Raw genomic sequence first — 27,790 nt, forward strand, 5'->3', positions numbered from 1 at the left:
TAAGATTTAGATTTTAAATGCTTTAATAACATCAAAATAGTTTCCATCAATTGAATGATATCAGAATAGTTTCCATCCATTGAATGTCGACCGCCAGTCTGGATTACTATAGAGATTACCACTGTTGCCTAGAGTTGGATGCGTGCGGACAAACACCACATCACCTTGGTTCACCTCCACCACCACAATACCTGTCGTAGTTCTTATATTTGTCGCACCCTGTGCTGTTGTATACATTGCGCCAACAGCATTAGAATTGACGACAACTTGGGAATCGATATAACCCCCCGAGAAACAATAAATATTCCAAGTAAAGACGTAGACGCCATGTTGTGGAGCAGTGAACGCCCCAGTGTTGGGATTGCAATGATTGCCGATGTTTGTCACAATTCTGTCAAATTTAATGGTGTGGTCTTTTGATAAATCAGTTTCATAAGTAGATACGTATGCTGAAAACGCAACACCACCGGTAAAAGGAGTCTGTGTAGTTTGAAGTCCTGAAAATAATGATAAACAAAATATTTACGTGTGTTGGAAATTTCCGTGGGGAAATTGGAAGTATTCCATAGACCATAACGCACTGCGAGCATGATTACATTGCATGGACTTTAATGTGGTCCTCATTGTGTTCGAAATAACAACATATACATACGTTTGTTATGTAAATGTCTCTGAAATAATGTAGGGGAAAATGTTCTCCAAACAATATTATCTTACATTCAAAAGCTAACATTTAAAACACAGATAGCTTATTTCAAATTATTAGTACTATATAAACAGATAATTACGTTTGTTTCATAGAATGATTGGACGAGATATATCAATTTTTAGGGTTTGTGGTTTGTTTTTGTTGGGTTAGTTTTTTTGTTTGTTTTTTTTTTTTTTTTTTTTTTTGGCTTATATATTTGTAAACAAGTACCAAATGGACGAGTTCATTGCTGATTAGCGAAGTTGTAGATTAAGATATACCCTTTAACACTCCCGAGTCCTTTGAAATCGTAAATAAACAAGTTGCTATCCTTTGAAAAAGACTACAAAACGTGGACCATAGGCATGCATTTATAACAGAAACTCAAAACAAAACTGTTTTAAAAAATATATTCTCAAAATCTTCAAAACTTGCAGATAATTCATTTTAAGTCTCATAGCTAGCCAATGGTGGATCTAAATGGATTGACTGAGGATTTTCACACACACACACACACACACACATACGTGTAACGCGTGTCAAATGAACACCTTAACTCCCCACCTGCAACTGAACACTTCTACAGTTATTGGTATTTTAGTACGAAAATTTACTATTTGGTACTAAAAACAACATAGAAGACATTGCTGCGGTCGAAATTTGTGAAATATAGTTTTATTCACTCCTTGAATTTTTGCTTATCAAGTGAACACTTTCCTTTACACACTGTCAATTGAACACTTTCCTTTACACACAGGCAATTGAACACTTTCCTTTACACACGGTCAATTGAACACTTTCCTTTACACACAGGCAATTGAACACTTTCCTTTACACACGGTCAATTGAACACTTTCCTTTACACACAGGCAATTGAACACTTTCCTTTACACACGGTCAATTGAACACTTTCCTTTACACACAGGCAATTGAACACTTTCCTTTACACACAGGGGATTGAACACTTTCCTTTACACACGGTCAATTGAACACTTTCCTTTACACACAGGCAATTGAACACTCTGAAATACGCGGCCAGTTAAACACTCTGATACACACGGGCAATCAAACACTTTGAAACATCCAAACAATCATTCTCACCACGCTAAATACATAAGGCCAATCTCTAAAACTTACAAAAAAGTGTGAAACGATTACATAAATGGAAATTGGGATGGGATAGACAGGGAATCCACACATTTCGTTGAAATTATCGCCTTAAGAAAATCAACAACAAAAAGGGGGGGGGGGGTAGTATTGATTGGATGATTGATTGCTTATATAATTTACGTCCCGTCGAGAATATTTTATTCATATTGAGACGTAACCAGCTTTAAGCGGAGTACCTATCCAATGTATCCATAGGGTTCAAGGTCGTAGCAGTGAGGGTTCTTTGAAATATCGTGCGAACACCTACTACATGTACGACCAGGGATCTACGTTTATAAGGTCACATCTAAAAGATCCGTGATTCTCACTTCTAAATGTCGAGTGTTTGGCGATAATATATAATATATATATAAAGCACTAAATAATCACAACTAGGTACTGAAAATTTTCGCCCCAGCCCGGGGTCGAACCAGCGACGTACGGCACCCACCGCCAAGCAAGATTGTCAAACCAGTGCGTAAGTCCACTCGGCCACAACGACTTCCCTGATATATATATATATATATATATATATATATATATATATATATATATTAAAAGAAATAGAATAAACAGTACACAAAGTTAAAAATTTAACGCAAGCGCTTTCATTTTATAATCCTCAGGCGTTACATTTTAAAATAGTTTTGAAATGGTTTGACGTCATAAAGGCGTCCTAACATTTCACGTACATAACGACGTCATAAACGAATGAAGGGAAAAGGATTTTACGTTAAGCATATTATGACGTCATAGATAATAACAGTAAACATATTTTACAGTAAGCTATTGAGAGCCGGTTTTAAAGTCTTAATAAAGTGTCTTTCTTTTTCTCGTCGGGAAATAGTATTTTCTGTATACAGTTTATAAAACGGAAATACACTGAATTGTCCGTGGCCACACACATCTATATGTTCACTAACTTTAATTTTTCTGTATTCGGGTGCTGAAATGTGTTGTTTATGAACTCGTATACGAGTTCGCAGAGTAGTTCCAGTTTCACCGATATAATGTTTTCCACAGCCAGCACATGTTATAACATAAATTAAATTTTTGGTGGAGCACGTCATATCTGAATTTACCGTAAATTCCTTGTTGTTAAATTCGAACGAACTTCCTTCCCTTAAGTATGGGCACGTTCCGCATCGCCGATCGTCACATTTGGTAACGGTGAAAAAATTTTTGTTGGACTTTTCCTGAAAATTAGATTTACATAACAGTCTCCTAAGATTTTTCGGTTGTCTCTTGCTGTTGATAAAAGTATATTTCTTCATAATTTTCCCCATTTTTTCATCTGTTTTTAGTAGGTCGTTGAGTTGCCGAACGATAGGTGTAACATTAGAGTTCCTTGGGTTGTATGTTGTAACAAACGGTAAAATGTGTGAATTTGTTGTGGGATTGATTTTGGATTTATTGATAAGATTTTCTCTATTGAGTTCTCTGGCTTTCTTGATTCCGTCGTTTATAAGTTTGATTGGATAATTCTGTTTTTGTAAATAACTATTTAATTCCCCTAAACGTTGTTCTCTGGTAGGTTCTTCGCTAACGATGGTACATATTCTTCTGGCGAGGTTGTAAGGTATGGCACGTTTTGTGTGTCTTGGATGCGAGGACGAAAAGTGTAAATACTGGTGAGTGTCCGTGTGTTTGTAAAAAATATCTGTAATTATTTTATCCTCCTTTTTGATAACAGAAACATCCAGGAATGGTATACAAGATGTACTGTAATCCATTGTGAATTTTAAATTGATATCCAATTCGTTTAGAATGTTGAATAAATTTAAGAATTTGAATAAATTTAAGAACATTCTAAACGAATTGGATATCAATTTAAAATTCACAATGGATTACAGTACATCTTGTATACCATTCCTGGATGTTTCTGTTATCAAAAAGGAGGATAAAATAATTACAGATATTTTTTACAAACACACGGACACTCACCAGTATTTACACTTTTCGTCCTCGCATCCAAGACACACAAAACACAAAACACAAAACGTGCCATACCTTACAACCTCGCCAGAAGAATATGTACCATCGTTAGCGAAGAACCTACCAGAGAACAACGTTTAGGGGAATTAAATAGTTATTTACAAAAACAGAATTATCCAATCAAACTTATAAACGACGGAATCAAGAAAGCCAGAGAACTCAATAGAGAAAATCTTATCAATAAATCCAAAATCAATCCCACAACAAATTCACACATTTTACCGTTTGTTACAACATACAACCCAAGGAACTCTAATGTTACACCTATCGTTCGGCAACTCAACGACCTACTAAAAACAGATGAAAAAATGGGGAAAATTATGAAGAAATATACTTTTATCAACAGCAAGAGACAACCGAAAAATCTTAGGAGACTGTTATGTAAATCTAATTTTCAGGAAAAGTCCAACAAAAATTTTTTCACCGTTACCAAATGTGACGATCGGCGATGCGGAACGTGCCCATACTTAAGGGAAGGAAGTTCGTTCGAATTTAACAACAAGGAATTTACGGTAAATTCAGATATGACGTGCTCCACCAAAAATTTAATTTATGTTATAACATGTGCTGGCTGTGGAAAACATTATATCGGTGAAACTGGAACTACTCTGCGAACTCGTATACGAGTTCATAAACAACACATTTCAGCACCCGAATACAGAAAAATTAAAGTTAGTGAACATATAGATGTGTGTGGCCACGGACAATTCAGTGTATTTCCGTTTTATAAACTGTATACAGAAAATACTATTTCCCGACGAGAAAAAGAAAGACACTTTATTAAGACTTTAAAACCGGCTCTCAATAGCTTACTGTAAAATATGTTTACTGTTATTATCTATGACGTCATAATATGCTTAACGTAAAATCCTTTTCCCTTCATTCGTTTATGACGTCGTTATGTACGTGAAATGTTAGGACGCCTTTATGACGTCAAACCATTTCAAAACTATTTTAAAATGTAACGCCTGAGGATTATAAAATGAAAGCGCTTGCGTTAATTTTTTAACTTTGTGTACTGTTTATTCTATTTCTTTTAATATTTTATACCGGACACTGTGATTTTTTTTAAAAAACACAATTTGGATATATATATATATATATATATATATATATATATATATATATATATATATATATACTTCTATGATTATAGACTCCCTCGTTTGTCAATACATGCTGTACGGGCCAGACTCGGTAGTAATTCAACCAAAAAGTATGATAAATAAAATCAAAATTCTGTATAATGCAGTGCCTAAAAGATATAAAACAAGTATTAATAATTATATACATTTTTTGTATTACTTTTAAGTTTTTTGTTGACTTTTGATATAGATAAAAATTAGATATCTTTGTAAAAAAAAAAATGTTACGCGATATCTTAATTCCACTCAAAAAGGTAACATTTTCATGAACATTCTGTGTAAATGTAACTACATAGATGTGGCCTTACAGAAAACTTTAATCAAACGTTGCAAAAACCATAAATTGTTTGAAAATCCGGTGTATAACACCAGTTTATATAACTTCAGAATCAGGATTTGCTCCAGATTCCTTCATATACTGTTACAAAAATATCTACATGTTTATGATATGTACATGGAAATTATGTCAATTTTGACTATCATCTCACTTTGAAATATGAGGACAAAATTGTAATAGAAAACCCCCAAAAATCACGATTTTCCTTCATCTTAGATATTTTTGTTTAGAGATTTCGTGCTTTAGGCACTCATTACGTCCTTCCCTTGGATAATTCCTGGTTTCGCTTCCGCCACATGCCAACAACTAAATATCCGCTAAACGTGTTGGACCCCCCCCCTCCCACTAAACACGTCTGAAACACACTGAGGACAGGGATGACCAAATTCAAGGGAATATATTACTTTCTGTTTTTGTTCAAAAACTGGACGTGTCCTCTCATGACTTTTGTAATACAAATTCACCAGGATGATTTTTAAAATCTTAATGTTTTACATAAGCTCAAATAATTGAAGTCCAATAATATCCATGTGGTGGAAATATTGCTTGCAAAAATTAATTTAGAGCTCTGTATGAATGACTTGATTATCTCTTTTAATTCAATAGATCTTTTTAATTATATATACAGGGCTATTTCATAAGTAATTAATGCGCACATCGTTGTTTTGTTTTTAAAAAGAGAGCAACAATTCAATTAAAGAAATCATTCATTCAGTTGTGGATATGTCGAATTAATTAAGGATTATATCTCAATTAGATAATTACTCTCACTAACATAATTATTGCACGCATCAATTTAATTAATGATATCATTAATTCAATAGAAGAGAGCAATAATCTATTTATTGCGCACATTAAGTGATGTTAGCATTAATGAATTATTGCTCTCTTCAATTGAATTGTAGCATGCATTAATTCTATTGTTGGTATCATTAAATTATAATTCATTTGAGGAGAGCAACAATTAAATTATTGTGTGCATCAATTCAGCGGAATAAATAATGATATCAATAATTCAATTCAAATGAAGATATCATTAATTATTTGAAGAGATCTTTGATTGCAATGTTGCGTGCATGAAATGAATTAATAATATCTTCAAATAATTAAAGATATCTTCAAATATCTGAGTTTGTTATTTTGGCGCTCCATAGATCTAAAACTATTCCTAGTGGATTCCAGTGCTTTCTGACTCAAGACATCATACCAGTTCTTGCCACAAATGAATCTCACCATACAAGTGATCTAGCCACCTCTCTTTTAACCTCTTCATAGTATTCATATACGTAAGAGGATTTTTCTCCTTGAAAAGGTGATATTTAAAAATTTGTCACTCTTTAAGGAATTTTATGATCCCCTAATAGTATGTACATGTACCATGGTAATTTCTGAACTGTTCGGTGAAAATGTTGACAATCAAGAATCAGTCACTGGTTATTCATGTGAAATTTAGCTATCTCATATGAATAAACTCTTGATTATTTTACTACAATGTACCATATTAACCAATTTCGGAAATTATTTGTCTTAAATTTTGATTTGATATAAAGATCGAGCAAACTGAAACAATAAACCAAAGTTCACATTGAACACCAGTGAGGCAATCATATACAAATATCAAATTCATATATCATAGAATTCATTAAGATATTTGAATTATTCTAATCTTTTAATGTTTCATGGTAGCAATGAAAACAGCAGGTCTTTTATTCTCAGTCATATATTTTATTATATAACAGGGGATATTACATGTACAATTAGTAAATATATATACATCATATATGTAATTGCATGTGCGAGAAAAATGTATACATACATACATAAGTAATTCAACCACAGACATATCCATAAATTTACATTTAATACATTGAATATGTCCTTTGATTAAATAATCAACAAAGATGGATCCATATGATAATACATGTAAATTGTAAAAGAAAAAAAGGAGTTCCATTTCTCATACAAATGATATAGGTAGAAATATCAAAATCAACAAGAGGCCCATGGGCCACATCGCTCACCTGAGTCATCTTGGCCCTGCTGTTTTGATTTTTAAATGCTATTTTATCAATCTTTATTCTCATGAATAATGTGACCCAAACCTAGCTCTAAAGAACACAACATTACTAAAATGAAATCATATAAGACAAAGATATGACTAGCATGATATTGCTGTTCTGGATAAGACCAAGGTAAAAAGTCGTAGGTCTTGGTATGATATGAAAGACCTTGCCATAAGTAATCAATATACAAAACATAAAAGCCCTATCTAAAATAGTCCTGGATATACTTAATACGTTATACTTTCTTAAAAGTATGTCAAACTCAGAGTTCAGGGTCACAAGGTCAAATAACATAATATGATTGATTGTTTTAACTGTTTTCCGCCACACTCAACAATTTTTCAGTTATCTGGTGGTGCCCAGTTTTTATTGGTGGAAGAGAGAACCCAGATACAATGTACCTGGGAAGAGACTACCGACCTTCCGAGAGTAAACTGGGAAACTTTCTCAATTACCGGTGCGAGCAGGATTCAAACCCGCGCCAACCAGAGGTGAGAGGCTCCTCAACAAGATGAAGGTTTTATCATAAGAAATTCATAATATATAATATATATGAAAGATCTACCTTAAACACAATGTAGTTCAGGACATACTGAATAGGTCAGATTTGTTTTGCCATAAAAATTGTATATACAAGATATGAAAGCCCTAGCTTAAATAGTTCAAGAGATATCTTTAAAGAATTTTCCTTTATATCAGCTAGCATATAAAACTTTGACCCCCTATTGTTACCACACCATAACTCCCGGGGAAATGATTTTAACAAACTTGAATATGCACTATGTCAAGAAGGTTTGATGTAAATTTGTGTGCTTCATACTAAATTTGAAAAGAATTCCGTTATTTGAATCGTAGATTGATCGCTGTGCGGTATCTTCATCTTTCAGTTATAGAATTTAGTTAAAAATGTTCAATTGTTAATGTCGACGGACTACAACAGATGCAGATCAATAGCAATATGTCATCTGAGTTTACTCAAGTGACCTAAAATTGTATAATTTTTCTAAAGCTTTTGAAAATTGATAATGCTATAAAAGCCTAGTCTGATCCCTTACACCCCATTTCAATAGTTAAGCGTAAAAACAGACTGATGGGGATGGGGACCAAACTTAAGAAAGCTGTGAGATTAGTTCAATATTCAAACCTACAGTATTTGAATAATAAGTATTTAACCCAACTGGGATGATTTCATCCAAAATATTTCACTAAAAATATTTGTGAGGATATTAGTTCACACAGACATTATGTTTCAAAATGAGTATGAGTATGGAAATGAACTGGGGTTCAAATTGACTGGCTACTTAACATGGCTACATCAACAAAGAAATTGAAATCACTTGAAGCTGTTTTGGGGTTATATGTGGGTTTAGAAAATATTTGAAAGTATGTTTGGAAACAAGTATAGTGGGAAAATATGTTGGGAATTATTTAATATTAAATTCATGAGACAGCGATGCAGGAATGCAGTGATAGAGGGACTTAAACATGCACTTTTTTTCTCTGCCATAAATTGAAGTTTTTTTTATAAGGGGTTCATCTGAAGCTCTCTTTTCAAAGAGCTACGGTTCTGCATCTAGTTTTTGAGGAGAAGATTTTAAAAGATTTTCCTTGTATATATTTCACATGTAAAACTTAAATCCCCTATTGTGACCCCCATCCTACCCCTGTGAGCTTTTTACAAACTTGAATATGCACTATATATGAATGTAAAACTTTGATTCTCTCTTGTGACCCCACCCTAACCCCAGAGACCATGATTTGCACAAAACAGGAACCTTTCGTGTGAATTCAACTTTCCTGGTCCAGTGGTTCTTGAAAAGGTTTTTTAAATGACCCCACCCTATTTTTGCATTTCCATGATTATTTCCTTTTTGAAGGGTGCATGACCCTTTATATGAACAAACCTGAATACCCTTTATCTATTGATGATGCATACCAAGTTTGATTGAAACTGGCCCAGTGGTTCACTCTGGAGAAGAAAATGAAAATGTGAAAAGTTTTTAAACAGACAGACGACAGGCAAAGGTGATCAGAAAAGCTCACTTGAGCCTTTGGCTCAGGTGAGCCAAAAAAGTATACAAACATGTTTAATGTTAAACTTGTTTGTTTTATTGCTAAACAGCTCCATTGCCAGCATCTACCCTTACTGAGCTTCCAGTGTCAGACCTTGATATCAATCATCATCACTCATTTTGACTATCCAGGCCAAATTAATCTTTTTGCAAGGGTGAGGCCTGGCTGTCCTGTCGAGGTTGAAGTTTGTACTTCCACACTTGGCGACCCAGTGGATTGATCCTATCCAATCCTGTAAACTCTAGGTCTTGTTCTAGGATCTCATCCCATGTCAGCTTTGGTCTACCTATGAAGTTCTTTTCTGTTGATAACGATGCATAACATTCTGACAAATCTGCAAAAATATTTAGAGAAGTGATTAGTAAAAGGTCTTCATAGAAATAGCAATAAATGTATAAATAGATAAAAATCATAATTTCTATTTCTACAAAGTAAGTGTTTATCAAATGATCAGCTGTAAATTACCTAGGCTGTGTCAAGCTGAATGAGCTAGTTTGTGCAGAACGAACAAAAATTACACCAAACACAGCGACACCTTTTGGAAATTTTATTTTTACAAACTTGAATCTGCACTACAGAGCTGTATGTCAGGAAGCTTTCATGTAAATGTAAACTGCTCTGGCCTAATGGTTCTTGAAAATTCTCTATACTTATTTGAATGTAAAACTTTGATCTCCTATTGTGGCCTCGGCCAACCTTCCCTGGGATGCATGATTATGACAAACTTGAATCTGCACTATTTCAGGAAGCCTTTACGTAAATTTGTATTTTACTGGCCTTGTTATTTTCCTACTTCTTGTGAAGATTTTCCCTATATATTTGTACATGTAAAACTTTGATCACCTAGTGTGGCCCTATTCTACCCCAGGGGGTCATGATTTGAACAAACTTCAATCTACACTTGTTCGGAAGCTTTCATGTAACTTTCACATCATCTGGCCCAGTGGTTCTTTAGAAGAAGATTTTTAAATGACCCCACCCTATTTTTGCAATTTTGTAATTAGATCTTCCCTTTGAAAGGGGGTGTGGCCCTTTATTTGAACAAACTTGAAAACCCTTCACCAAGGATGCTTTTTGTCAAGTTAGGTTGAAATTGGCCCAGTGGTTCTTGAGAAGAAGTCAGAAATGTGAAAGTTTACAGACAGACGGACAACAGGGAAATAGAATGTTCAACTTCAGTGTTACATGAAAATGTACTTCAAAATCACTCAACAACAATTATAATATTGCTGTATGGAAATTTTCTGTCCAAAGAAAACAATGTAAAAAAATGATGTAATCTACACTCTACAGCAACATGTGAGAATAATGAACGTGAAATATATATTCTGAAAAAAAAAAACAAGAGATGTTTGTAAAACACATATGCCCCCCATGGTGCAAAATTGAAAAGGGTTATACACACACCTCATTTAATTGATAGTATTATCATCAATTCAAAATATTGAGCAGACAATATCTTCCTATGTCAAGAGTGAATTGACCATGTGACCTAAAATTCAATAGGGGTCATCTACTCCTTATGCTGTACCAGTGTACCAAGTTTGGTACGTGTCAATCAAACAAATAATTCTTAAAATATAGGAGACAATATATTACTATGTCCAGTTCAACTTTTGACTTTTGACCTCAAAATCAATATGGGTCATCCTCTCCTGAAGATGTACCAGTGTACTAAGTTTGATGTCTGTCAAGTAAAAGGGTTATCAAGATATTGAGTGGACAGTATATTACTATGTCCAGTTTGACCCTTGACCTTTGACCATGTGACCTCAAAATCAATAGGAGTCATCTTCTCCTGAATATACACCAGCGTACTATTTAAAGTTTGATGTCTGTCAAGCAAAAGGTTCTGAAGATATTGAGCAGACAGTATATTCCAATGTCCAGGTTGACCCTTGATCTTTAAACATGTGACCTCAAAATCAATAGGGATCATCTTCTCCTGAAGATGTACCAGTGTACCAAGTTTGATGTCTGTCAAGCAAAGGGTTCTCAAGATATTGAACGGACAGTATATTCCTATGTCCAGTTTGACCCTTGACCTTTGCTCATGTGACCTCAAAATCATTAAGGGTCATCTTCTCCTGAAGATGTACCAGTGTAACAAGTTTGATGTCTGTCAGGCAAAGGGTTCTCAAGATATTAAACGGACAATATATTCCTATGTCCAGTGTGACCCTTGACCTTTGACCATGTGACCTCAAAATCAATAGGGGTCATCTTCTCCTGAAGACGTATCAGTGTACCAAGTTTGATGTCTGTCAAGAAGAGGGTTCTCAAGATACTGAGCAGACATTATAGGGCGAGAAAGTCTCGAATTTACGTAACTTCCGGTTTAGGCACTGGAGATAAACAAAGACGCCACGAGGTTTTTAGGAATGCTGTGTTTCGTTACTGGCTGTAATCACCAGAGTTTGAGAGAAACTTGTAGTTTCTACAGATTTCCTAGAAAAAGTTTGAAGCAGTGGGAGAAATTGTGCAGGTGGGTAACGTAATCATATTGCAGGCGTGTTGTATCCTACGTGGCCTGGAAGAGGGGGGGGGGGTATTATATTGTACATGTATCAACTTTCACTACCATTTTACGTTTCTTTTACTACTTTTAATTCAAACGAAGTGGGGCACTGGGCCGGTAATCGTATTTTATCATTAATATACCCTTGTTAAAAAGGTGGGGGTTCCCACCTCTTACATGTGCTTACAAACTTGTCTCCAACACCTAGGGTACAAGACTGCCAGTCTGATCGACTTGGCTCAGGCACCGTCCCTTGGTACCCTCTGTGTTTGTGACAACATTGTATAATATTGTTTTACTTTACCTCCCATATAGCACACTTATTGTACAGTACATTTGCAATCAATATTGTGATGAGAATTCAATACATGTCAATGTTGAAACCCTTAACATGTGCATGGTACACATGTGTAAATTGTATCATGTAGTTATAATGTTTAATTGTTAATTTGTACATGCCCCCTGAGGGCCCTAGATTGGTGAATAAATAAATAAAATAAAAAATACAAGTGCAATATGCTTTGAAGATTAAAAGCATACTCTACCAGTCTCTAAGCCTAGTGCTTTATGTGTGAACAGAGGATGAATTGTATTTTCTTCTTGAATGTCCACTATATAATAATCCTAGAGGAGAACTTTTGGATAAGATATTTAAAACCTTTCCAAACCTAGTACTGCTTAACAATACTGATCTGTTTACATGGATTATGTCAAAATGAAGATCCTGAGTTTGCTGTTTTATTATGCCAATATTTAATTGTAAATTTCAATACAAAAAAACATCATACATTTACAATATAGTTATGTGTTTCTTGACTTTTATTATTGGATATATAATTGAATTGAAGTGCACATAAATGAGGAATGCTACACCAGAGAAATTTGATATGTACAACAATATCTTAAAATTAAAATCTTTCAAATTTACGTTAAGCAATCTGAGAATTTTTTGTTAAAACACCCTAGACTCGAACATGCAATCTACAGTTCAGCAGTCGGTGTTAACATATTTTCATCCATGTTTTAAAAGGAAGTATGTCATTATGACGATGTAGAGTACCTCCTTCATCAAGTTATTGTGCTCAATATGTGCAATTGAATTGATTCATGCATCAATTAAAGTGATGAGAGTAAAAAATAATTAATTTGATGTGCACATCAATTCAATTACAATTATTGCAAGCAATACTTGAATTGATGATATCTTCAAATAATTAAAGATGTCTTCAGTTATGTGAGTTAAGTGTTAATTTAGTGTTTCATAATAATTTACATTGTATATCAGACTTGTTGATTTTAAATATTCATACGTTTAATATATATGTAATGAATGGAACATATACTTTTTTAAAAGGGTCCTACTTCTCATCATATATCATTTCTTTTTCACCTTGCTGTATCCATATATGCAGATGTGTTCTATTTAAAGTTGACATAAAAGTATAACTGTTATACACCTTATTAATCCACAGGAGAAAAGATAGGACAGTGACCTCATCGGACAGAATATGTAGCTGTCATTTCAAAGATGGAAGGAAGGAGAACGGCCCAACCTTGTTTCCTTGGAACCAGGGTACTTACTTTGACTTCCAGGATCCGAATACAATTTCACGGTAAGTAAAACAGTTGATACCTGATCTATTTTATAAAGTGATTTGTCTTCCACCATTTACATCAGTTTCTTCTCATTTTAGACATCAATCCAGACAAGCTGACCCTTGTACAGAAGAAGAGACTGAGACAGCTGTTACATGTAATGACAGAGAACCTTTGACTACAAATGAGACTGTTGATCTGGAGCACACTTATATGCGGTCCTATACATCTCTTGTACAAGAGATCAAGGTGATTAATTTTTAAAAACTTAAATCTTTTTGGTAGATTTAGATGTATGTATATCATAATTCACCTTAAATGTATGTTTAAAATAATCAGCAATGATGGTTTATATTGAAGGGACTTGAAAAGCAAATTGCAGAGTTGCTGACAGAAATTAGTTACCTCCAGTCCAAAAAACATCCTGTAACAGTTGCCAAAATAATGGAAAATGAAAAGAAGGTATGAGAAATGAATTCCAAAATGATTGATATAGTTCTCCTTACAAATTACTTAGTTCCCAAAGTGTTTTTATTCAATTTTAAGATTTAAGGAGGTATACTACACCAGAGAAATTTGATGTAGATGTAAAGTGGAGGAAATGTACAACAATATTTTGAAGTTGAAATTTTTCAAATTTACTTTATTTTGTAAAAAAAATACAGTTTTAGTAGAAGGTAATCTGAAAAAAAATTAAAACCCCTGCTGGACTCGAACCTGTGACCTACAGTTCAGCAGTCGGTATTCTAACCTACTGAGCTACTCGGCTAGGTTTTTAAATGGAAAAGGAAAACTCAAATATTGCTGATATCGAATTTTTCATCCATGTTTTTAAAGGAAGTCAGTCATTATGATGATGTAGATTACTACCTTAAACACTATATGAACATTTTATAGCTATAGTTTACCTATTTATTTTAGATGATGATGTACACCTCTTTAAAACCAGAGATATTTAGCATCATAGACACAACATTACAGCGGTTCCCTCTGGTATACGTGGATGGGTGGACTCCAAGTGCTTTTTCGAGGTCGGACCAACTTTTCATGACATTGATGAAACTGAAGCTGAACTGTCCCCTCCTTGACCTTGCCGAACGATTCTGTACCAGCAAAGCCACAGTACATAATATCTTCATTACCCATGTTTTGCTTTGCATGAAGTGTTTTTTGTAGGCATGATGGAAAACAATATGCCATCTCTTCTGAAATGCAAGTCATCAATGCCATCAAGCTTTGGAGATTTCAGTTGCTGTCGTCTGGTAATTGATGCCACAGAGGTGACGCAGGATGTCCCTGGTCAGGACATGGCAGCTCAATCCCAGACATATAGCTCATACAAAAATCGACACACTGTAAAGGCAGTAACAGGTGTTGCTCCTAATGGAGCAGTTGTGTACGTTAGCAAACTTTATCCTGGCAGTACCTCAGATGTGGCTATAGTGGAACACAGCAACATGTTAGCTAAGTTATCGCCTGGGGACATGATCTTGGCAGATAAAGGTTTTACGATCTATTCACTTCTTCCTCAAGGTGTTCACTTGAATATTCCCCCATTCCTTAAAGATAAGGGACAATACACACCAGCTGAAGTTCAGGTTTGCAGAAAGATAGCTCGTTCAAGAATCCATGTTGAGAGAGTGAATGAGAGGATAAAAAATTTTGAGATTCTTTCACATATTCCCCAGCAATTTCGCCACATTAGCACAAAGATTTTTCAAGTTTGTTCTATGCTTGTAAACTTTCAAGATCCAATGATCGCTGAAATTGCAGATAATTACACTTCCAATCAGTAAATTGATATGGTTGTTTATCTCTTTCAATCTATAGAGAAGAATACTATGTGGTTAACTGGCAGGTAAAATGTGGTGTACATTGTGTTGATATTCATGAATGAAGTACATGTACTGAAATGTAAAGGAATGCACCTCATTTTATTAAATGTGCATAAATGTTCAACCAATCTAGTTGTTTTCTATTTCAATGTCTAATTTCAACAAGTTAAGATAGTAATCTATTTTGCAGTGTGTGTTGTTACTAAAAGAGAGCCATCATGGTTTAATTGCCATAACTTTCGAGCATAGGTCTATTTTGAAACCTTTCACCAGCATTTGGTTATGTTTCAGCAACATGAGTTTATCAATATAAGAGAAGAAGAAAAAACTAAATAAACTGACATTTTACTTCTGAACAATGGGGATTATTTGAGTGAAGTAAAAGTCAATAAGTTTTGCAATGTTCTGGTCCCATGCACTGTCTTGAAGAACCCTAACTATGGCAATGTCCTTGGTGGTCCACACAACAAAGTCACAGGCGGATTTGTTCTGAATATGTAGCTGTCCCTGTACTTGATCGTAATAGATGTGATCTTCCTTTAGCTTGTACATCTGTCTGCCATCATGAACCTGGAAGTCTAGCAATATAAAATTCATATGAGTCAATGAATTTTTTTTCAATTTGCTATAGGAGATAACTAATTCAAGAATATGAAATACCTAAACAGAAGTCTTTGATTGATAAAATGGCCTCAGGAATAGTCATATTCCTGGCACTGAAAGGACATTTAACTTCCAAAATATCTGACATCAATTTCATTGTCTCCAGTATGTCTGTCAGTTGAGCTACTTGATGGTTATATTTATGCGTTGCTGCACGGCGGATAATCCCATCAGGACTTGCCCCTAAAACACCACTTTCATGTAGCCACACCCCTGAAAAGGTTTGGACACAATGTTGTGTATTGACTTATAAAATTGTATACTGAGTCTGTGTATTTTAAGCAAAAATATGAAATAATCTCTTGGTATAATGTAGCATTTACTGTAACATAACTATCATAAAAAGAAAATTATACCTGTTTCTTCAACAACTGCATCACCGTATGAGCAATACTTTGCTTTGGCAACTGACTCATTGTTGATACCCCATAGAATGGCATCTTTTGTTGACAAATCATAAGAGCCCAGAACCTGTTTGAATAATGATGGAGGAAACCTGAAACAATATTACCAAAATGATTTAAATACACATTGAGGTGTAAAACATACTTTAGGATTTATTTTCAACATGATCAATCTGATTCAATATTAAATTTATTAAAGAAGAATGACGTTTTACCTATTTCGTCGGATAGCAGCAAGCACTTTACCAAAGTTGGATGCAGTTAAGCGGTTTTTCCTGACCAAAGCCCAAAGATGGTTGTTCCTCTGCCCAACAGTCAATTGTGCAACCTGAAATTACACGAGTTATTCTAATGTTATTTAAATTTTTTCTACTAAAATATTTTTATCTATTGCCTTTGAACTGACTTCATCAATTTTTTTTTTACCTAAGGATATGACTAACTGTACATGTATCTACCTGCTCTATTTTCTCCCTTTGGATAGCAAGATTTGTCTTCAACCACTGTATCTTGTCTGTAGCACTAGTGTAAGCTTCTCCCAGCAATAAATCTTCTACATAAGGAATATCCAGTGTAGGGGATGAGGGTTCTTTTGACACTATCCACAGCATAGCTACATGTAAAATTTGTGTTCATGAATGATTTACAATCAATTTATGAATAATTATTCATGAAATTTTAACATCAATAGAGAAATGTGAGTTTTAAACTATATATATATGCTAGAAGATAATGATTTCCAATTTAATACAATGTACAACATGTTTATGTTTTATGCCATTATTGATAAACTTAAGTGATGGAATGTTGCATTACAACAAATAAATCTTCTAGTAGGAAAATAAACCTCAAAACAAACTTTAGAATATGATACATGTTAATAACAATAAAAATGAAAACATGTACCAACTGCACTCAAAGCCCATTGTTGTTAAAGTTTTGATATGATGTAAAATCACACTTTTTTGTTCAGCATAAAACTGAACTACTTAATATCAATAGTCCCTATTATAGGGTAGAAAATCCAGCATTGAGTATTTGTAGGCCCAGTATTCAAATATGAAACAATTGAACATTTTAAAACAAAAACGAAATCACCAAAAAAAAAAAACATATTTTCGAGCATAATCTTAAACCTGAAAATCGACCAAGAGCATTAAGTTTATCACACAGGAAAGCAACATCTGTATCATCAACTGGTCTTGATGTAGCCCTAACAGAACAAAGTAATTAGATAGCATATTAAGTCTCTTGAACCCAATACTGTTTAGAACAATGCAAGAAAAATAAATAATTTTAGAATATAAAAATCTATTATATCCATGGGACATCTAAAGTTCACTCCATATAACCGTAATACCAGCATAAAAAGATAAGCAGATGATTTTATCAACAAGTTTATAATGATAAATAGTTCAACTACCCATTTAATTGACACACTATTTCATAAAATATGATACTTTAAGATAATTTGTTTACTTTCTTCATATTCTTAAGAATACCTGTAATTGGCCACTTTTTGTGAAGGTGGAAAAAGCTCATCCATAGTGGTTGTTTTCTTTGGTGGTGCTTTCTTAGGATGCTGGATCCAAGAAGCCCTCACATCCGTCTTGCTAACATTCTTATAGCTAAATAGAATATTATAAAGTTTTATAACTATTCATATATTAAAAAAATCTAAGGCATGCATACTTTCAACATTTCATACCCATATAAAAGGAGAGATGCCTTGTGGTGACATTTATCCTGCCCGTTCACACAATCACATATGCTGTCAGAAACTGTGTGATTATCCCCTAATGTGACCTAAATGAAGGAACAGAATGAATACTTTCTGACAAGTTAAAAAAAATAATTAGTAATATTGAGGTGAAAATTGACACAGAACGTGCACTTACACTGACGTGGTAACTTCTGTCTCTCATACTGGCGTGAACTCTTCCCTGGGCGTAATTAAGTTCGGGATCGAACATAAACTTTAGTACATGGTCTGCTTTTACCGCTAACTCGGACTTTTGATGAAGATTTTTGGTTCCAGACACGTAATTCAACCAATATAGGATGGAAAATGCCATCCTGTTATCTATTTACCGTTACCACGTGGATTTGTTTATCTCCAGTAGCTAAAATCTCGTTCAATCTCGTCAAATTACGCACTTCCGCTTTCTCGCCCTATATTCCTATGTCCAGTTTACCCTTGATCTTTGACCATGTGACCTCAAAATCAATAGGGGTCATCTTCTCCTGAAGACGTACTAGTGTAACAAGTTTGATGTCTGTCAAGCAAAGGGTTCTCAAGATATTGAACGGACAATATATTCCTATGTCCAGTGTGACCTTTGACCGTGTGACCTCAAAATCAATAGGGGTCATCTTCTCCTGACGACATATCAGTGTACTAAGTTTGATGTCTGTCAAGAAAAGGGTTCTCAATATATTGAACAGACAGTATATTCCTATGTCCAGTTTGACCCTTGACCTTTGACCATGTGACCTCAAAATCAATAGGGTCATCTTCTTCTGAAGATGTACTGGTGTACCAAGTTTGATGTCTGTCAAGCAAAGGGTTCTCTAGACATTGAATGGTCAGTATATTCCCATGCCCAGTTTGACCCTTGACCTTTGACCATATGACCTTAAAATCAATAGGGGTCATCTACTCCTTAGGATGTACCAGTGTGCTAAGTTTGATGTCTTTCAAGCAAAGGGTTCTCAAGATATTGAGCGGACATTATATTCCTATGTCCAGAGTAGATTGACCCTTGACCTTTGGACCTGAAAAACAATAAGGATCCTCTTCTACTCATAACTAACCAGGGTTTGACACTAAGGCACGTCCGACCGACCGAGTCTACTAAATGATAGGTCCGGTCGGGTAAAATGTCGATTTACTAGTCCGACTGGTCATGTTGAAAAAATAAACAAGAAACTTTATTTTAAACCATAAGATATCTTATTTTTAACTTTAAAAAATAACTGTAAAGAGTTTGCGAGCAATTTTGAACCGCGTGATGACAAAATCTCTATTTTTAGTTCGAATACATAGTCGCTGTCGGAAGTGATGTTTTACATTTACTCTTTGGTAATGGGTTTAAAGTTATATTTCGGATAAATATATATAAACTGAATTTATTTTCATTTGAAAAAAAACCCAGTTTATTTTAATTGAATATAAGAAAGTGTCTATCACAGGGATCGAAATTAACTTTTTTCACCACTAGCAAATTTTAGCTAGTGGATTATTTTCCAACTAGCAAAATTGAGCTTTTACTAGCATTTTTCAATCGATTACTGTTTTACATGAATTTAAGAAAACAAGCATGTCTCTTTATCAAAATTTTGGGAAAATCTTTTAAAATCTCCTTTAAAGTCCAATAATAAAAATAAGATTGCGAATTCTTTCATTTAAAATTCAATGAATTATCAGACAACATACATGGTGCGGGTCATATGGTACACTTGTGCGGCGTACTCGCTGTCCAGAGATCTACCACCTATTAACAGCATCATGTGGATTGAAATCTTGAAGACTGTTTGCGCCAATTTAAACTATATGTTCAAAACTTTTGGAAATGTCATCTAAAAAAATTCTAGTCGAAAAGAAAACCCCGCGAACTCGAAGTGTTTGACTATAGAGTACAGAAGGACACCGCGTGAAATGGTGACACACTGTCATGTGTTGTTTTATATAGACACGGACGAGATCAATATGCTTGCTATTTAAATCAGACGTCTCTGAGACATCCGAAGTGTGTATGAAGTAGGCCATCGACTGAGATGACCTTGGCCTTAGTTATTTATTCGATCCACGTTTACTTTTTCAATACTTGTATATTCATTCTGTAAAGAGTTTCTATGCAGAAGACAAGATTATTGTAAACTTCAAAGTACAGCCAATAAACCGAGGAAATCCGGGAAAAAGATTGGGGTTTTTTCACTCGCAAAAAGTTGCGATCACTTGTGATTTTTTACTCGCAAATTCAATTTTTAACTCGCATTTAGCGAGTATTTCCCCTTAATTTCGTTGCCTGTATCAAATGAATAAATTAAATCGTAAACAGCCATTTTTCGTTGTTGACACATGTGCGGGAATGTCTCGACTTCTCGTCCTCAAGGAAGGATGTTCCGAGAAAAAAAAGGAGTAGATTGGGAAGTTTGAAAATAAAAGCACCAAATTGAATGACGAGACTAAAGATGTTTTTGAGACAATTAAGTACGTTTTAGTTTAAACTTAACGTTTGTCATTTGAATTAAGTACTTAAATATGGAGAAACCATCAGGGTTTCTTTTCTCTGGAAAGTTGGTCAGGGCTAGTGGATGTAAGGTCAGGTCTAGTAAATATTATTTGAAGTAGCCCGACTGGTCTAGTGCTCAAGAAAGTAAATGTCAAACCCTGCTAACCCACATATGAAATATCATTATCATCAAGTGAATGGTTCTCAAGATATTGAGCGGACAACACATGGTCTACAGACCGACCGACCGACCAACAGGTGCAAAACAATATGCCCCCTCTTTTTCAAAGGGGGGCATAAAAATAAACTCCAACCACCTGCCCATTTTTATTTCCAAACAAAGATGAAAATCTAAAAAATAATTTTATGACTAGGCCAAAATAAAAAATGTGTTTGTTTCAGGTCGCCTGCCCGACCCTAAATATATCCACCGACCCTATTAATTTTTTTCAATTTTCCGATTTCAATTCATCGATATACGAACTATTACCCGAAATGCCAAGACATCTATAATTGTAATATTAAAACTCCATCACATACTGTGTATTTTGTCAATTAAACATTGTGCTCTGAACCCATTTTTTATCTGTTAAACACATTATATTACAACTTTAACTATAAAATTTTCATTGATTCGAAGGCACTTATTTATTTTTATAAAAAAAAATATCTAAAAAAAAATAAAATAAACCTACCTACCAACCCTTTTTTTAAAAATGAGAGGCGACCTAAAACAAACATTTTTTTTTTGGCCCTATGTGGCCTAAAATATTTTGTATACTTACTAATTTCAAAACTCGAAAGGAAATGTTATCCATGTGAAGCCATCGTGCTCTGTTCATCCTCTGGGGAAGACAATTAATTCTTTGATTTGCAGTTTGTGTCATGACTACACCATATCTTCTAATCTCGTCATACTATCAGAAAGTAATTTTGGCAGTTGGCAAGTGTATCAATGGTGTTACTTCTTCATGATCAGATCTTCTATACTGTGTCATATTCAGCATAAAGTAACAATTAAGGGCTATCATCTAGTTCTGAGGTACTGAGGAAGGGCTGTTTTTCTCAACACATAGCCTTTCTTCTGGTATTCTTAAGGATACTTTATTCATCTTTTAATTACATTTCCTTCTTGGAGATTAAAAGTTGAAGACCACTGAAAGAAAAAGAAGTGATTTAATGAATTCCATGTAGTTTATCGAATGTGCTGACCAGAATATTATCTAACTGTAGCCCCCCACCCCCCACCCCCCACCCCACCAAGCATGCAATGTCATACATGTATCTGAAATCAATACTTATAAAAATTAATTAAAATTAAAATCTTCAAATATACAATCTTGTTACACATCTCCTATATTTTTCACTTACGATAACTCTGAATTTTTAATAAGTGCGTCCTTTTGTCCACAAACTTTTAACAACCCCTCATAAACAATTTACAAATATGATATCAGAAATAATAATCTAAAAAATTATCCTGTTGTTCATAGATGCATGCCATCAACATTAAGAGTATAACAAATAACAAAAGCTCTCCTGACATTGTGCCATTCTGAAAGAAATGAGGTGCTTATACCCCCAAAGGCAGGGGGGTAACCCAGAATTGTGTCTAGAGAGCGGAATAATATATTTATGGAATTAACCAAAAAATTAGTAATAATTTTTTTTTAGCTATGAATTCATGTTAAATAAAGTGCACCGCCATGGCACATGATACGCCTGTCACATATTGTTAACAGTATAGATAGTACCCATTAAAACATTTTTTTTTTATATCACCTTAATTAAATGTCACAGTGACCTTAAAGTAGCATGCGACACACCTTCTACCTAAGATGCATTAGTTGACCAATTTTGGTGATTCTAGGTCTAATAGTTTTCAAGTTATGAGCCGGACAAGTTTTTGCCATATATGGCCATATCTTCTTAATGAAAAGTCACAGTGGCCTGGTTTTAATGTGCGACACACCTTCTACCCAAGATGTATCTACAGACAAAGTTTGATGATTCTAGGCCTTGTGGTATTTAAGTTACGAGTCGGACACGAAAAAGCTAACAGACGGACAAGTTTTTGCCATATATGGCCATATCTTCTTAATGAAAAGTCACAGTGACCTGGTTTTAATGTGCGACACACCTTCTACCCAAGATGTATCTACAGACAAAGTTTGATGATTCTAGGCCTTGTAGTATTTAAGTTACGGGTCGGACACGAAAAAGCTAACAGACGGACGGACAGACACGCCATACCATAATACGTCCCGTCTTAAGACGGGCGTATAAAAATTGGTCATGGTAGCTCAGTGGTAACACAGTCTTCGACATTAACCAGTGGCCTGATGCCCGAGGCCAGTAAAATCGGGATCGGGCTTCTTAAAATATTAAACCCTGGAGTCCGATGGGCCTGTAAATGTTTTCTTATATGTTCTGTATATATTACAAATAAAGCGTGAGATTGACTCAGACTAAATGTCATGACTTAGTAGTCAAATTTCGCATAGAAAAATTATCAACCATGCTGCCTTTTCTGAAGTATAGGGAGGGGGCTCGTCCGGGAAATTCAAAACCACCCAAGCGTATTTCACAATCACAACCATCCGATAAAAAAACCCCAAAAAAAACTGTCGTACGAGGAGAAAAAAACGAAAATTCATGCCCCATTGGACCGAGGGCAGTGTTCAAAATTAACCATAGACCGAGTATATGTCAAATGGCACTGGTCTATGCCAACTGTAATTGAGATAGACCAAATTGTCTATGCCAATTTTCTAGATTTAAAGCAATAAAGTTATCCAAGAGGGCCTTGCATGGTCAGTCGACGTCTGATAAACATTATGAGGAAAGGATGATATTACAGAAATGGAAAGAAAATACACTTTCTAAGTATATTAGAAGTAAATGAAAATGTTTTAAATTTGTGTTATTATTTTTTCAATGTTGTGGTCTATGCCAATTCGATGAGGTCTAAGTCATCTTATTTTGGCATAGACCTGTGGTCTATACCAAGTTTTAAACCAATTTCGAACACTGCGAGGGTAGGCCTTGGCTAACATTTAAAAAATGTTTTGTACGTGGTGTATACAAAACAGAGTTGAACATGAGCTGCTGATGTATCTGCGAGATTAATCAGTCTATGCGAAAGACATCGGACCGTCGGACCTGACCGATATGCAGTGCCTCAGGTCCGATGCATCATTTTTTACACCGGACCGGAATGTCAGATGTCTCAATGTCCGGTTTTGAGCTTTACTATCTTGATGCGGAGTTTGTTATAAGTAAAAAAAATAGCACACATCCAAATACGTAAATGAATTGATTAAAACCGCATGGACTGTCTAAAGTATTATACGGGAAGGATTCCTGGAATAGTATTACTAGTATAATAAATAAGATTCACTTGGTTTTGCATTTTCACGTGTTTCACTTTTTTACATTAGGTTTTTCGGTCTGACAAAATTTGGTTCGGTCCGGTGTGTTCATTGATTACACTGGACCGAATGTCCTGTGTGGTCCAAAAACTTTCGCATATACTGGATTAATATGTTGAAAAATAATATAATCCTTTTAATGTCAGTTGTTCTTTAACTATGATCATCTTGACCTGTATTTTCCTACAGTAAAAGAACTGTGCATGTGTCTATAGAGTAGAATCAGCAAATAACAAGAGATCAAATTAGAAAATAAACATTTTGGGCCTGCAAAATATAGTTCGGGCTTGCACAATTATTATACTGGGAGGCCCGAAGGGCCTGTACTTTAAAAAGTTTTTCGTGAAGACTGGTAACAGGATCAAGAAATCATGGTTTCGAGCCATGCTTGTACTTTATTTAGGGTGAAAATGTAGGTAGTGAGGTGAATGCTCCATCATCATATTTAGCATTCAAAAGAGAAAGTTGCTGGTCTTTCAGATGAGACCTTTAAACACCACATGCATGCGTCTAAATGTGTGGCACTTCATACTACTGAAATATTCTCTACAGGTATTATACTAAAATCAAACATACACATACATGTATATTCATATACATGTTAAAAATCTTAATTATCATTTTAGAATTTTCTTCTTTTGACAAAATGATGCGCAAGTACATAAATGGAAGCTATGCCACTATATGTCATGACACTGTACAGCTTGATCAGTTGATACATCACATAAACAGTCACAGATGTAAACAATCAAGAAAAACTCAGTACACAACATCACCCCTTAATTTTGAATTGTAGCTGAAGATCATTCTGCCAAGATCGAAATGCAGGTTGGCAATGATTAGCGAGGGTTATATTATTCTTAAAAAGTAGATTGAAATCAAAAGTTAACTGCCAAAGTTATCAGGAGACAATAATCCATACATGGTTCGAATTTCCTCCACTGCCACTTAAAGTGCACGTGTAAACAACGCGTGTGACATGCACCACACCCCGACAGGCTACATTGTAAACAAGTAAAATGCATTCAGAGTAATAGTTTTACATATGATATTCTGTTTGGTTTATAGTCTTAGTAGCTACATACCTATGCGGTACACCTGTACCATGTACGTACTGCAAACAGTGCGGCGTAATGTACATTTGCATCCTCGGGGATTTCAACCCGGACAAAGTGGAACATGCCAATCCGAATACATATATATCTTTCGTTTTTATTTTTGCATTTTATTTATTTATCTATTTATGTCATGGCGTTGGGAAAAAAACTTCAAAGTAGGGAGACAGATGAAAAGGGGGATACGGTCCAATCATCCAAAAAAAAGTCCCGTGTGGAGGGGTGGGGTGGGGTTGATTCCTAAGGACTTGGCGCATATCTATTTGTTTTTAAATGTGAAATTCTATCCAAAATCAATATGAATTTTTAGTATACAGATTACATTAACTGCAAAGATTAAATTTTAGAAAAAAAACCAAACAGTTCACGTACTAGATATATCACTTTCATCATCGGAATTTTCAGTAACTCGGGTACTCTGTCGCTTGTACATAACACGATCGGTATGAAACACCATTTAATCAGTCTATCTAATAAAAAACTCATTGTTAATATGCAAAAATTTTCTTTCAACCGTGTTTACTTACCTCAGATGGGCCAACTTCTTTCCCTGGAAAACTCCATTATGATGACATCACAAATTACGTCATTCAAAACAGAGCATGCGCACTTCGAAAGTGTGTAAGCCATGCTCGCAAGGAAAAAAGATGGACGAGTGCTAAATCTTTACACACCTGTTACACACATCTCATAAATCCTGTTAAGTAAACACTTCAGGATTTTGATGGTAGATGAACTATTTAATGATTTTATGCTGATTTTTATAAAAATCCAACTGAACACCACCATTTTCGTGTTCCTTTGACCGACCCCGTGTTGATTTACACGTGTGCCTTCTTATTCACTGGTTCAATTGACAGGGCTTACAAACACACACACACACACACACACACACACACACACACACACACACACACACACACATCTGGGTGGTAAAAGTGAAACTTGAGTCACACCATCGGAGAACCTTTAAAAATATTCTGGATCCACCACTGGCTAGAGCTGTAATGTAATATCGTACCTTTCCTTAACATGTACTCATTGTATTGAACAGTACCAATAATCATTCATAAACTTGTGCACGCAAACTGATTTGTCCGACATATGTACACGTTCTTGGCACACTGATTTTGACTACGGATAACTCCGTTTACCTGATCAGGATATTGGGATCACGAAGGGATGTGACCGGTCGATAGGGGATACTTACTCCTCTTAGGCACCTGATTCCACATCTGGTATATCCAGTTGCCCGTGTTTGCCCGACTATATATTTTGTATTGCTTATAGGAGTTATGAGATTGATCACTGTTCGTCTTCGCCTTTCACTTATGATCCAGTTTGTATCTAAAGGTCACATCATCAAGCCATAGGATCTTGATTCAGATAAACGTACAATTGTGTATTTTCCCAATAACACCCAGTTTCAACTCGCTTATATAGGGTCCGTGCAATGAATAACATGAGATATGCTAGGCACTATACGGACGAGTTCATTGCTGATTAGAGGGGTTGAAGATAAAGATATCACACACTTGCATATAGCAGTGAAATATATATGACGATGTAGTAAACGAATGAATATATAAAATAACTCAATCAATGTTAACTGCGAAAATTCAACGAACGTAATCTATTAGTATTAGATTTTTTTTAAAATGCTGGGTTACTTTCAGATATACATTATACTTCCATGAGTAGTTTCTGTACTTTGATTTTACTTCAGCAAGATGATTCTACTACTGTGACGTCCCTTTAATAAGTTACCAACATTTGGATGGACTGTGACATTTGAAAAAGAAAGTCTGGTAACAGTCCTTCCTCGACGCACGTGGCAACTATAATGGATTATATTTATTTGTCTGTCTCTTTAATTGCATGTTTACATATTTGTAACATCGCCTACTACTTTATAGTTACTCCTGCAAGATTTCCTTAACAAACGACCATCAATTCATAGCATTCAAAAGGTACCATTGCTAACGAGATTCTCACCGGACAAGAGGCGTTTTTCCACCGCCACGTTTGGTGAATCTTCCATTTGGGAATATTCCTGAACTGGCACCTCGCGTTTGATTAGGGACTTCAGAATCCCTCCTTTTGTTTTTGTCGAAGTATTGTCATTTGATGGAGAACTTTCAATAATGTTTGGTGGAGTGAACTTTTCATTAGCGATGTCAATTCTTTTCGTGTACTTTTCTGCTTTTCCGTCAAGAAATGTCTCCCAACTTGAACTTTTCATTTCGGACACTCGACAATTCCCTTCCACAGCTGCTAATCTGGTTTCTTGATCCTGGTTTTTACGTTCTAATTCGGAGACTTTAGCTTTAAGGAGGAACATTTGTCTATTGGAGTCAGTTAGAGCTCCCTCAAGGCTTACTACTCTTCTTTCCAGATCCTGAGGCCCCGCCGTCATAAAACATACTTAAGTCTGAGAATATTCTCAAGTCTGAGAATGTTCTCAACTCCCTCATTCTCAGACTCAGCGGCCGTCATAAAAAAGTTGAGCACAAAAAAAATTCTCAAAGTCAGTTTTATTCTCA

At 35.0% G+C, this 27,790-nt stretch overlaps 3 protein-coding genes and 1 long non-coding RNA gene across 4 annotated transcripts; 1 reads left to right on the forward strand and 3 right to left on the reverse strand.

Moving 5' to 3' along the window:
* Positions 1-27,667, reverse strand: LOC130053107 (uncharacterized). The gene is made up of 2 exons (XM_056159692.1): positions 27,243-27,667; positions 1-497 (listed from the first exon to the last, which is right to left on the reverse strand). Exons 1-2 carry the CDS (start codon positions 27,661-27,663, stop codon positions 61-63), a joined length of 858 nt encoding a protein of 285 aa, XP_056015667.1. The 5' UTR covers positions 27,664-27,667; the 3' UTR covers positions 1-60.
* LOC130053108 (uncharacterized) lies at positions 8,731-26,153 on the reverse strand. Its single transcript, XR_008801575.1, has 2 exons — positions 21,487-26,153; positions 8,731-9,784 (listed from the first exon to the last, which is right to left on the reverse strand). It is a non-coding gene; the product is annotated as an uncharacterized LOC130053108 (long non-coding RNA).
* Positions 11,760-15,523, forward strand: LOC125670290 (uncharacterized). Its single transcript, XM_056159693.1, has 5 exons — positions 11,760-11,935; positions 13,441-13,581; positions 13,663-13,813; positions 13,925-14,026; positions 14,486-15,523. Exons 1-5 carry the CDS (start codon positions 11,832-11,834, stop codon positions 14,738-14,740), a joined length of 753 nt encoding a protein of 250 aa, XP_056015668.1. The 5' UTR covers positions 11,760-11,831; the 3' UTR covers positions 14,741-15,523.
* LOC130046618 (uncharacterized) lies at positions 15,729-18,645 on the reverse strand. Its single transcript, XM_056159690.1, has 8 exons — positions 18,365-18,645; positions 18,175-18,272; positions 17,969-18,094; positions 16,925-17,079; positions 16,682-16,794; positions 16,419-16,558; positions 16,060-16,275; positions 15,729-15,977 (listed from the first exon to the last, which is right to left on the reverse strand). Exons 3-8 carry the CDS (start codon positions 18,006-18,008, stop codon positions 15,745-15,747), a joined length of 897 nt encoding a protein of 298 aa, XP_056015665.1. The 5' UTR covers positions 18,009-18,094; positions 18,175-18,272; positions 18,365-18,645; the 3' UTR covers positions 15,729-15,744.
* Positions 27,668-27,790: the final 123 nt, after the last annotated feature.

The sequence above is a fragment of the Ostrea edulis genome, chromosome 3 (assembly GCF_947568905.1).
Source record: "Ostrea edulis chromosome 3, xbOstEdul1.1, whole genome shotgun sequence".
Taxonomy (NCBI): domain Eukaryota; kingdom Metazoa; phylum Mollusca; class Bivalvia; order Ostreida; family Ostreidae; genus Ostrea; species Ostrea edulis.